This window comes from Oncorhynchus gorbuscha, linkage group LG18 (genome assembly GCF_021184085.1).
Source record: "Oncorhynchus gorbuscha isolate QuinsamMale2020 ecotype Even-year linkage group LG18, OgorEven_v1.0, whole genome shotgun sequence".
NCBI lineage: Eukaryota > Metazoa > Chordata > Actinopteri > Salmoniformes > Salmonidae > Oncorhynchus > Oncorhynchus gorbuscha.
Genome location: NC_060190.1, coordinates 20,768,314 through 20,780,768, shown reverse-complemented (window position 1 = coordinate 20,780,768; position 12,455 = coordinate 20,768,314). Strand labels below are relative to the sequence as shown.

Genomic DNA, 12,455 nt, shown 5'->3' with positions numbered 1-12,455 from the left:
ATTTAGACCCCTCGACTTTTCCACATTTTATTACGTTACAGCCTTATTCTAAAATGGATTAAATAAAAATTGCTCATCAATCTACACACAACCTATAATGACAAAACGAAAACAGGTTTTTAGAAATGTTAGCCAACGTATTACAAGTAAAAAACAAATACCTTATTTACACAAGTACTCAGACCCTTTGCTATGAGACTCGAAATTGAGTTCAGGTGCATCCTGTTTCCATTGATCATCCTTGAGATGTTTCTACAACTTGATTGGAGACCCCTGTGGTAAATTCAATTGATTGGACATGATTTGGAAAGGTACAGAACTGTCTATACAAGGTCTCACAGTTGACTATGCATGTCAGAGCAAAACCAAGCCATGAGGTCGAAGGGATTGTTTGTAGAGCTCAGAGACAGGATGGTGTCAAGGCACAGATCTGGGGAAGGGTATCAAAACCTTTCCGCAGCATTGAAGGTCCCCAAGAACACACTGGCCGCAATCATTCTTAAATGGAAGACGTTTGGAAGTACCAAGACTCTTCCTAGAGTTGGCTGCACGGCCAAACTGAGCAATCGGGGGAGAAGGGCCTTGGTCAGGGATAGTCACTCTGACAGTGCTTGAGAGTTCCTCTGTGACGATGGGAGAACCTTCCAGAAGGACAACCATCTCTGCAGCACTCCACCAATCTGGACTTTATGGTAGAGTGGCCAGGCGAAAGCCACTCATCAGTAAAAAGGCACGCGACAGCCTGCTTGGAGTTTGCCAAAAAGGCAAGTACTCTCAGACCATGAAGGACTCAGACCATCCTTGATGAAAACCTGCTCAGGACCTCAGACTAGGGTGAAGGTTCACCTTCCAACAGGCCAACGACCCAAAGCACACAGCAAAGACAAACACAGGAGTGGTTTTGGGACAAGTCTCCGAATGTCCTTGAGTTGCCCAGACAGAGCCCGGACTTGAAAATCTCTGCAGAGGAGCTTGAGGGAGAAACTGGGAGAAACCCCAAATACAGGTGTTCCAAGCTTTTAGCGTCATACCCAAGAAGACTGGCTGTAATCGCTGCTGAAAGTGATTCAGCAAAGTACTGAGTAAAGGGTCTGAATACTTATGTAAATGTGATTTTTTTTAAAAATGTATTTTTATATATATTTGCAAACATTTAAAAAAAAATTTTTTTTTTGCTTTGTCATTATGGGGTATTGTGTGTAGATTGAAGAGGCACATTTAAAAATAAATCAATTTTAGAATAAGGCTGTAACGTAACAAAATGTGGAAAAAGTCAAGGGGTCTGAATACTTTTCAAATGCACTGTATTATATATCATTTGAAAGGTCATGAAAGAACCACTTGTCAATCAAAGTTTAAAATATATCAGGGTTTCCTTTTTAATGGCTTTACAGATCATTCAGATATGCAGTGGTGTAAAGTACTTAAGTATAAATACTTTTAAAAATTACTTAAGTAGTACTTTAGTGCATCTGTACTTTACTATTTACTCCATACAATTTCCCTGACACCCATAAGTACTTGTTACATTTTGACAGGGAAATGATCCAATTCACACACATCAAGAGAACATCCCTGGTCATCCCTACTGCCGCTGATCTGGCGGACACACTAAACACAAATGCGTCATTTGTAAATGATGTCAGTGCTGGAGTGTGCCCCTGGCTATCAGTCAATAAAAATATATAAAAAATAATAATTGTGCCATCTGGTTTGCTTAATATAAGGAATTTTTAATGGTTGGTTTATACTTCTCCTTTTGATATTTAAATACATTTTAGCAGTTCTGTTTACTTTTGATACTTAAGTACATTTAAAACCAAATATTTTTTACTCAAGTAGTATCTCACCGGGTGACTTTCACTTACTTGAGTCATTTTCTATTGAAGGTATCTTTACTTTTACTCAGGACAATTGAGTACTTTTTCCACCACTGCCGTTATATACCAGAGGGGTCAATGGTCAACGTCCTGTTGACCTGAACATTCCGAAAATGTGTCTGTATCTCTAAGCTTTCCAATGATATTAGATTAAAGGGTATAAGTGAGCAATAACTTGTTGTATAGTGATATAGTTTGTCATAGGGTAAAATCCCAATGGGAAAAATAGATGGGACGGAGGGATGAAAGACAACACGCAGAAAGCTACCATTGCTGCACTGCTATCACCCATTTTCCAACTCTAGGGACATAGACCTTCAAAAAAATCACTAAGAGACATTGTCCCAAGTGAGCCCGACCGACCCTCCTGGCTCATGGACTACATGGATTCTTGATTACAATTTATGGCAAAAGAGAAGCATAGTTCCATGCAAATTGCAATGCAGATAGTCAGGACAGAGAGATAAGAGAGAAAGTGTGTGTTGTCCCTGCCCTGCTGTCTCCTGGGTGGGAGTAGGGTGTGTGTCCAGGCATGAGGTGCATCGCACAGGAAGCACCTTTTTCCCCTTTTCAAATTACCGTGGCCACACAGACACACTTTTCCTCAAAAGGCTTGTTTCCCTTGGCTTATTTGAAATCAGTGGCACACAGACTGTTGGAAACTAAAAAGGAAAATAGTGGCCTATATTTACACCCTACTCTTTATTCGGGGGAGGAAGTTTACACAGGGGTGTGAGCTGGACAGTCCACCCATGAGAGGAATGTTCTCTCCTGGCTTTGTATTGTGCTGGAATAACCTTGGACCAGTGTTTTTCAACTCCAGTCCTTCAATACTCCCCACAGCACACAGGTTTGGTGTAGCCCAGAACAAGCACACCTTAATCAACTGGTCAACTAATCATCAAGCACTTGGGTGAGTTGAATCAGGTGTGCTTCAACAAAAGTGTACAGTTTGGTGGTACTCATGGACCACAGTTGAGAAACACTGCTCTAGACTTGCAGAGACAAAATCCAAACGTATGTGTAAGAGTTCAGAAAGGATTCTGTGCTAAACAAAGGAAAGCTTGTGTCTTTAAGAAGATGTTATACAACACCTGTATGGTTGCATGACATTGAATAACAATGCATAGAAACAGACCAAATTCAGAAGTGCTTGGCCTAAATGTTTTGCTCCCCAGATTACCAGAGCCCACATCAACTTGGACTTTGAGCGATTGAATTTGGTGATTTATTTCCCCAAAATGACGTCATTACTTTTAATTAATGAAGAGCTTATTGGTCCAATCGCAGCCTTGTGTCCGGTTAAGTAGAATGGCACCCGTCCGTAGAGAAGAATACAGACCCCATGATCTAAGAACTACTATGCATGCTGGGTCATTCAGCCTTTCTAAAGAGTAACTTTTCACGAAACCCAGACAAAGAATGACCATGATTTACTGAATTTTCACAAAATATAATCCATAGAACAGTCCTTAGGTTGAAAAATTGTTGACATACAAATGTCAATTATATCTAAAAGTATAACTGAGAAAGAATTAATACAAGTTGGCATATTTCTGACATTTTAGCCTTATACAAGCCACCTTTAAAACACCATAGTGTTTCATCTGTAGGTGCTACTAAGCAAACATTGATGTCATGAAGTTTTATTGCTTGCTCTGTAATATGAGTAGTAATTTGGTTTCAATCACATATTTACATTAATTTATGAATATAGAAAAATAAAACATTAAGACATTGATTTGGCATTTAAAAAATATATATATATTTGAACATGATATAGCCTACTCTACAGGCATATCAAAGTTCCAGATGGGATCTCTGCTACTCTTAGAGTCATGATCCAATTTGTAAGCATTACCAAAAGTGAACCTGAAAATGTATTCAAAATGGTCGCCCTCTGTTGGTGATATGCAGGATACAAGTAAAAGGAGGGCTGTGATTGGTGACATTGCCAACTACGCCAATTTCTCTGTATAAAATGGACCATAACTTTAAAACTAGCAGAGATCCCACTCTGGAACGTTGATATGCCTGTAGAGCATATTATGTTCCAGAATATATTGAAACATTTGCCAAATCAAAATTTTTATATTTTCAATAAACTCTAAAAAATACATTTTTAAATCAAACTCTTCATATTGCAGAACAAGTGGTAAAGCTTCATACGGCAATTTCTGCTTTGTAGCACCTACAGATTAAGCATTATGGAGTCTTTAAGGAGGCCTGGGTAAGCTCAAAATGTCATAAATATGCCAACTTTTAGATAAATGCAGTCGATGTCGAAAGTTTACATACACCTTAGCCAAATACATTTAAACAGTTTTTTTCCACAATTCCTTACATTTCATCCTAGTAAAAATTCCCCGTCTTAGGTCAGTTAGGATCACCACTTTATTTTAAGAATGTGAAATGTCAGAATAATAGTAGAGAGAATGATGTATGCCTCATGATGCCATCTATTTTGTGAAGTGCACCAATCCCTCCTACAGCAAAGTACCCCCACAACATGATGCTGCCACCCCTGTGCTTCACGGTTGGGATGGTGTTCTTCAGCTTGCAAGCCTCCCCATTTTTCCTCCAAACATAACAATGGTCATTATGGCCACAATGGTCATTATGGTTTTATTTTTGTTTCATCAGACCAGAAGACATTTCTTCAAAAAGGTACAATCTTTGTCCCCATGTGCAGTTGCAAACCATAGTCTGGCTTTTTTAACGGCCGTTTTGGAGCAGTGGCTTCTTCCTTGCTGAGCGGCCTTTCAGGTTATGTCGATATAGCACTTCTTGCACCAAAGTACGTTCATCTCTAGGAGACAGAACGTGTCTCCTTCCTGAGCGGTATGATGGCTGTGTGGTCCCATGGTGTTTACACTTGCGTACTATTGTTTGTACAGATGAACATGGTACCTTCAGGCATTTGGAAATTGCTCCCAAGAATGAACCAGACTTGTGGAGGTCTACAATTCTTTTTCTGAGGTCTTGGCTGATTTATTTAGATTTTCCCATTATGTCAAGCAAAGAGGCACTGAGTTTGAAGGTAGGCCTTGAAATACTTCCACAGGTACACCTCCAATTGACTCAAATTATGTCAATTAGCCTATCAGAAGCTTCTAAAGCCATGACATCATTTTCTGGAATTGTCCAAGCTGTTTAAAGGCACAGTCAACTTAGTGTATGTAAACTAGACCCACTGGAATTGTGAAACAATGAATTATAAGTGAAATAATCTGTCTGCACAAAGTAGATGTCCTAACTGACTTGCCAAAACTATAGCTTGTTAACAAGAAATGTGTGGACTTGTTGAAAAACAAATCTTTAATGAATACAACCTACGTATGTAAACTTTGACTTCAACTGTATATGTCAACAAACCTGTCTCCAAAAGGACTATTTTATGGATTACATTTCATGAACATCCTGAAAATCATGGCATCTTTGGCAACAACACTGTAATGGCGAACTCACCAACATTCCACAAAGGGCTGTGTCTAAATTGTATTTTATTTAACCAGGCAAGTCAGTTAAGAACACATTCTTATTTACAATCACAGCCTACCAAAAGGCCTCCTGCGGGGATAGGGGCCTGGGATTAAAAACACAAATTCCAATATAAAAATAGGACAAAACACACATCACAACAAGAGAGACAACACCCCATAAAGAGGGACCTAAGACAACAACATAGGCAGCAACACATGACAACATAGGCAGCAACACATGACAACATAGGCAGCATAGGCAGCAACACATGACAACACAGTATGGTAGCAACACAACAACAACATTGTAGCAGCACAAAACAGGGAACAAACATTATTGGGCAGACAACAGCACAAAGGGCAAGAAGGTAGAAGACAACAATACATCACACAAAGCTGCCACAACTGTCAGTAACAGTGTCCGTGATTGAGTCTTTGAATGAAGAGATTGAGATAAAGCTGTCCAGTTTGAGTGTTTGTTGCAGCTCGTTCCAGTCGCTAGCTGCGGCAAACTGAAAAGAGCAGCGACCCAGGGATGTGTGTGCTTTGGGGATCTTTAACAGAATGTGACTGGCAGAACAGCTGTTGTATGTGGAGGATGAGGGCTGCAGTAGATATCTCAGATAGTGGGGAGTGAGGCCTAAGAGGGTTTTATAAATAAGCATCAACCAGTGGAAGGGGAAGTTCAGTATTTTACAACTTGATGCTAGAGGGTTCCTAACCCTGAAAGTAGTCTATGGGCCTGAAAACTGTAATCCGTGGTTTGGTTCTCTTTAAACAGCTATGCACAAGGTGAGGATACTTAACTTCCCCTTTAAACACTAAACAGATAGGCAAATTACAGGCAGGAAAGATCTGCTACTACCGGTCGCTTACTAAATGGCGACGTGAAGATGAATAGGCTTCATCCACTTGTTTTTTGTTCTTTATCAGTTCTCGTTGTGTTATCTGGGGCTAAAATGACACTGAAACAAAGCAGGTCATCACATATCCGCGTTCTGACGTCAACAGTGGCCAAATATTTACGAGCAGTGTGAAAACAGCTATAAATGGATGCGGGGATGACGAAAGTGAGGGGGAAGAAATAGGCCTTCCACTATCTTGTCTTTAATGTTTAGCATAAACAGCGTTTGCGCCATGTTCAAGGTTTTGTGTGTAGAACAACAAGGTGATAACAGGAACAGACACGCCAGGTACTGGGCAAGTGCATAATTGCATGAACACAAACATTGGAGGTGTACAATGGTGTGGACAGGTGAGTAAAAAAATAAAAATAAGTCAGGACAAAATTAACAAGATACAGAAAATATCTAAGTTTATAGGAATTCGCTTTCACCTGTCCTGTTCTCTCACATTCAGGAAAAGAAACGTGGAGAGGGAGCCATAAAAGATGCGACCCATGTCTACTTCCTGCTCCTCGTAGCCCTTTACACTCGTACCTGTATACAGGTTGGAAATAGCAGATTTTTGGCACTGATAAGCGCCTAAATTGGAACACAGTGGCAATACAATAACATGCAGTGTTAAAGTTTATGATTACTATGTACGATGTACAGTTACAAGATGACATGGCGTCAATACCCTGGGTTGTTCTGAACAGAATGATCCTGTTTGTCTAAAGCATGACTCTTTTCTGTCCGCACCAAAAATCACAACCTGTTTCTCTGAATTGCCCTGTGAAAGCCTAACACTGCAAGATAGTATTTTATAACTTAGCTAGTCATCATGTTGGCAATATAACAAGCTTTCAAGATGCCCAGCTGACTGAGATTGCGATTTATAATGGTCCGTTTTTGGATTGCATGAACAACAGTAATTGTGTGACGGCCGTGATGCAGGTCTGTGTTACAAACAAAACAACTACAAGTGTGCTTGCTCTAGTTCCTTAACGGCTCAGCTTGGAGAACACAAAAAAAGCACTTTATAGTTGAAGACTGAGTCATTAAAGTACATTGAAATTACTTCGGAACTCTGCACACCAGTTACTCCTCTCACTCAAACTATTTTTTTATCAGAGGTTGCGCCTACCCCACATTTTCCAGGAATATTGTTATCATGTTACTGAATGCATCTAGAGTATTTTCAGATTTCATTATCGACAAACACGGTGAAAAGTACAGTAAATGTAAAATGCACATAAAATCAACTGTGTAATGTTTGGGTTCAGTCTTGTGAAAGGTGAACTATGGTGTCCTCAACTTTGGTATAATAATGTTCCCATAAGCTCATATTTCTTCTGTAAAAAAACATTTCAATGTAGCCCTTTCCATATAGGCCAATTCACACAAGTGTAAAGGGTTAAACCTGTTCAACACCAAATTGACTCCTACCAACTACTTTCTAACACCAAAACCCTGCCCCTTCCCCCCTGTTCTACGATGGGAAAGTGTCTGCAAGATGTTCTCTTTCAGGATTTAGCAACTACTGTCACTCCACACATCTGAGGGAGGTATTTGTATAGCCTGCTGTAGGAATAAGGCACGCATTTTAAAAAGGTCATAACAGGTCAACACAGGAAACCCTTTCTGTGTCGTGTGCTTTTTCTCACCTGCATACATGTGGAAGGTGAGCCTTTCGATGAGCTTGAGCACGGTCCCCGCCTTGATGATAGGGATGCCCGACTTGGACTGCACGTTCTCCTCGAACACCACGTTCTCCTCAGAGTCGGGCGTGGCGAACCGGTAGAGCTCCGCCCCGGGCAGCCTCATTTGCTCCTCCTTCTCCTCCTGCAGCATGGCCGAGTCCAGCATGCGCTCCAACGTCGAGCGGTACTGCAGCGAGATGAGCGCCGCCATCCAGCCATTCTTGTCCTCGGCCGACTTGGCGGCGAACACCACGCTGTTGCCGTCTTTGAGGATGATCTCAAAGGCGTGCCGGTACTCGCCCTCCTTGTCGTCCTTGTCGTTGATCTGCACCTTGCGCATGAAGAACTTCTCCTTGAGGCGGTACTCGGCGGTGGACGAGGCGCCAGGCAAGCGCGGCTGGCCGTGGTTGGACTTGCAGCAGATCATCAGGCCGTCGAAGAGGAAGATGTGCCGTTCGTGTTTGGCGCCCACGCGTGTCAGCGTCCCCTCCATGATGAACTCGTTGCAGCACTGGCCGATGTCCTTGCCCTCCCAGCCATCAATGTTCTTCTGGATCTCGTTCATCTTCTTGATGGCCAGGTGCTTGCCCTTCATCTGCTGGCTGTAGAAGCGGCAGGCCGACTCGCTGGCGCCACCGAAGAGTTTGAGGGGAATAGTTGAATGTAAGAGAAAGAATGTGAGAGGGAAAAAAAGGGAGAGAGAGGGGGGGAAGAGAGAGGTAGGGAAATGTGGGTCTGGTGTTCACAGAACAATGACAATGGAAAACAAATCAACAAAGCCAGCGAGACTGAGATGGAGTGTAGGGTCAGTGTGGGTGGCTGAGTTTCTAAAGCAGCGGTCTAACTAAAACTGGTCCAGGAGAGGGTTCCTACAAACAACATCTCATTAACAAAACACTGGGTGCGACTGAAGAGACGTGACTGGCATCCCCACCCATAACTGTAATCCTGACCCTAACCTTAAAGGAAAATTCCACCCAAAAATGATCTTGTGGTATTTGTTTCATCAGATTTTCAAGATATACAACTTTCAAATACAGAAATACAGCCAATACGATGTGTTTTGCATACATCTTGAAAACTGGATTGCTGACATGTAAAACATTTTATAACTTTATCAATAGTGAACAAAAGAAACAAATACCAAAAGAGTTCTTGGGGTAGAGTTTTCCTTTAACCACACCAATAACCCTAAACTTATCCGAACCAATTAGGCCATTTAATATCAGTTTGCTGGTCAGTCATGTCCCTTCAGTTTCCACCCAACACTGGTGGACCAGCAGGCCAATTGACTAGACTTCCTCACCATTCCAGCAGTTGAACAAAACGGTAGTCTACCGAGGAAGGGCCCACACCCATGGTTAACAGGGTGCCTCGGAGGACCAACTGAGAAAGTGCATAAGAATAGAATGAGTCTAAAAAGAATAAAGAGCATCTGATTATATTTCTTTGAGCCAGACACTCTTTAAAGTATTGCTTTGGTTCATCATACCTTTAATATGGTCTATGGTATGACTATCATATTCAAAAATGAGGTATGAGTATTTCTCATTTCAGTTCTTTTAGGAGCACAATGTAGACTAGTCTTTGTTTTAATCAAATCTCTTTATTCTCATATTATACCAATGTCTATTTTCAGTCTATATTCATTATTAAGGGCCATAATAGTTAGGTCATGTGAGTAGTAAGTTCAAAACGCTTTCAGAAATTCACTACGAAAAGACTGGTTTGAGTGAAAAACCAGCACATGCGGTGGTCTTTCAAAACCAGAATGACAAAACGTAAGTAAACAGAAGACAAGAAAGCTCTGCGGCCCACCAGAACCAGAATCTTACCTCTATTGCACATAACAAATCAGCTGAGCAATAATTCCAATGATCACTTCTAAAACCATCTACTTAGAAAAATAGAACAGCATTGAGCCACTGGGGGGGGGGGGGGGTTAAAGGTTTGTTGGGGGGGCCCCCCCCCCCCAACAAATCGATTGAGTGAGAGTGAGAGAAAAAAAAAAATCAACAAGGATTTAACACCCGCTAGTACAGTGCATCTGAACTAGACCTACTAGTAAACAATCGCAGGGGGAGCTTACTTTGCTTTCCACGGACGCACAACGACTTGCATCAGCACTCCGGAGAGGCAGGCAAAGCCAACTTGTCAACACCCATCTTCATACCAGCACCTCAAAGTACAGGATGACTGTCAACCGGACAGAATTAGCTTCGCTGAGAGACAAGGGGCACCTCTGAAGGGCAAGACTACACTCAAAACGTGCCCCAAAATCTTAAATTCCCATTTCCCAGTCCCATTAAGTGTGAAACTCTAAAAACTACATACAGAAAGAAAGTCAAAACTTTGCCTACTCTCAAGTCTGATCAGAGGTTATATTGGAAGTGCATTTACATTCATCTTTAAACTAGCAGTCTTATGATGAAATGAAGTAGTTCATTAAAGCAAAAATATATATAACGAGCATCATTATCAAACCATCATTTATCCCAGGCAGCGATGGACCTTGCTAGAGGATTAGCGACTAAGAGGTTATTACGTTTTTCCTAATGAACAGCAAGCTTGTGAAAGAGCAAGCACAATTCAAATGGCTGTGACAATAGAACTCTTGGGTTGTTCTTTGTTCTGGCTCTCGAAATACAAAGACCCCTAGAGACAGGAAAGGTGTAGCGAAACAGCCAAAGTCAACAAAGGTAACCCTTGTCGGGTACCCCAACTCAGTGTGTCCTCTCCAACTGTCCATTTTAGCCTCCTGTTTGTGTCACCATCCCCACGTTCCCGCCAAAGTATGGGGTGCAAAGACATACCGTAAGATAAGCCATCCTTTCCCCATGAAAAATAAAAACAAAAAGAACAGTAACAAAAGGGGTAATTTTAGGGGGGGGTTTATACCCTACGTCCTCATACTCCACGCTCTTCGCTTTCACGCAGGTAAAGAACGAGCAACAACCGCATGTAACCAAAAAAACACCCTGTTTTCTTCACCAATACAAAAGGAGGGATGGAGAGAAAAATGGTCTGCAAGGTTGGGACGCTAAAGTCCACTGCTGAAAGCAAGGGGATTCTTTTTTTCCCCCTTTCAAACTCTCTCACCTTTTTTTTCTTTTCTCAAAGCCGGGAACAATAATACCAGAACAGGACAGCCCAATTCCTGACACAACTTCCCTCTGACAACAGTGGCGAGCCCCCCCCTCCAACCCTCTCCCTCCCCCTACAGGTCTATTTTAGGTCCAGAGGGAAACTCAGAACTGAGCTTAGGGTGGGGGGGGTGTGCAGAGGATGGGAGGAGTACACCAATGAGGCAGTAGAATGAATTGCTGTGTGTGTCTATCATGATGTCTGTGTTGTGCAAGTGTTAACGCCTCTATGAGCATACATAGTGCACATTCAAGACAAATCCACCTACTGATGCACATGTGGTACATATGCGCTTCTCTGGTCTGTGCCATTATGTGGGTGTCTGAGTTAGCTTTCCATATTTTGCTTGTGGATTTCTATTATTGGATCAGCCAGTGTGTGTGCAAAATCTCTTGTGTGTGTCAGAGCTAGCTTTGTATCTTCTTGGGTAAAGAGAAGCAGGTGTGGACGGACCAGGAGGGGTGGTAAATTGGCGCTCCTCTGCCTACCTCAGCCTCCTCTTGGCCATGTTCTTGGAGCAGATCCTCTCCATGCTACTCTGCAGATTGAGCAGCGCCGTGATGGCCTGCTTCAGACACTCCTTGTCCTCCTCGTCCTCACTTTTCTCCTCCAGTTGCTGTGGAAAAAAAGGGGGGTGGACAGAGAAAGAGTGGGTAGAGAAAAACATGTTGGGTCAGGTGGTTTCGCTGGTAGGGGGAGTCCGGTGAAGGATCATGATGCGGTCGGTATAAGGCTAAACTCATGAGCGAGATTAGGGCTGAGTAAAGAATAAGTTCTTCATCGCTCTCCATCATTCTCTCATTCCCAACCCCCTCAACTCCAGTGTTTCCCCTTAAGTCTTACTTTCTTTAGTGAAGACCTTGGAACAAAATGGCAACCAACATTCAATATATATTAATACAGTGCATTCGGAAAGTATTCAGACCCCTTGATTTTTACCCCACATTTTGTAAAAAAAAAAAAAAAAAAGGTTTCCTCATCAATCTACACACAATACCCCATAATGACAAAGTGAAAACAGGTTCTCAGAAATTTGACCAAATGTATAAAACCCCCCCGCAAAAAACACCTTATTTACATAAGTATTCAGACACTTTGCTATGAGACTCGAAATTGAGCTCAGGTGTCTCCTGTTTCCATTGATTATCCTTGAGATGTTTCTACAACCTGGAGTCCACCTGTGGTAAATTAAATTGATTGGACAAGATTTGGAAAGGCACACACCTGTCTATATAAGGTTCTACAGTTGACAGTGCATGTCAGAGCAAAAACCAATCCACGAGGTCGAAGAAATTGTCCGTAGAGCTCCGAGACAGAATTGTGTCGAGGCACAGATCTGGGGAAGGATACCCCAAAATTACTGCA

The 12,455-nt window shown here is 42.0% G+C and overlaps 1 protein-coding gene across 2 annotated transcripts in view; it reads right to left on the bottom strand.

Annotated features, from left to right (window-relative positions):
- Window positions 1-12,455, bottom strand: part of LOC124002519 (son of sevenless homolog 1-like) — a 73,081-nt gene that overhangs the window by 32,262 nt on the left and 28,364 nt on the right. For both annotated transcript variants that reach the window (XM_046309969.1, XM_046309970.1), the window contains exons 9-10: window positions 11,579-11,706; window positions 7,911-8,572 (exon numbers count right to left, since the gene is read on the bottom strand). In XM_046309969.1, the coding sequence (XP_046165925.1) occupies window positions 7,911-8,572; window positions 11,579-11,706 (790 nt within the window). The remainder of the gene's footprint in view (window positions 1-7,910; window positions 8,573-11,578; window positions 11,707-12,455) is intronic.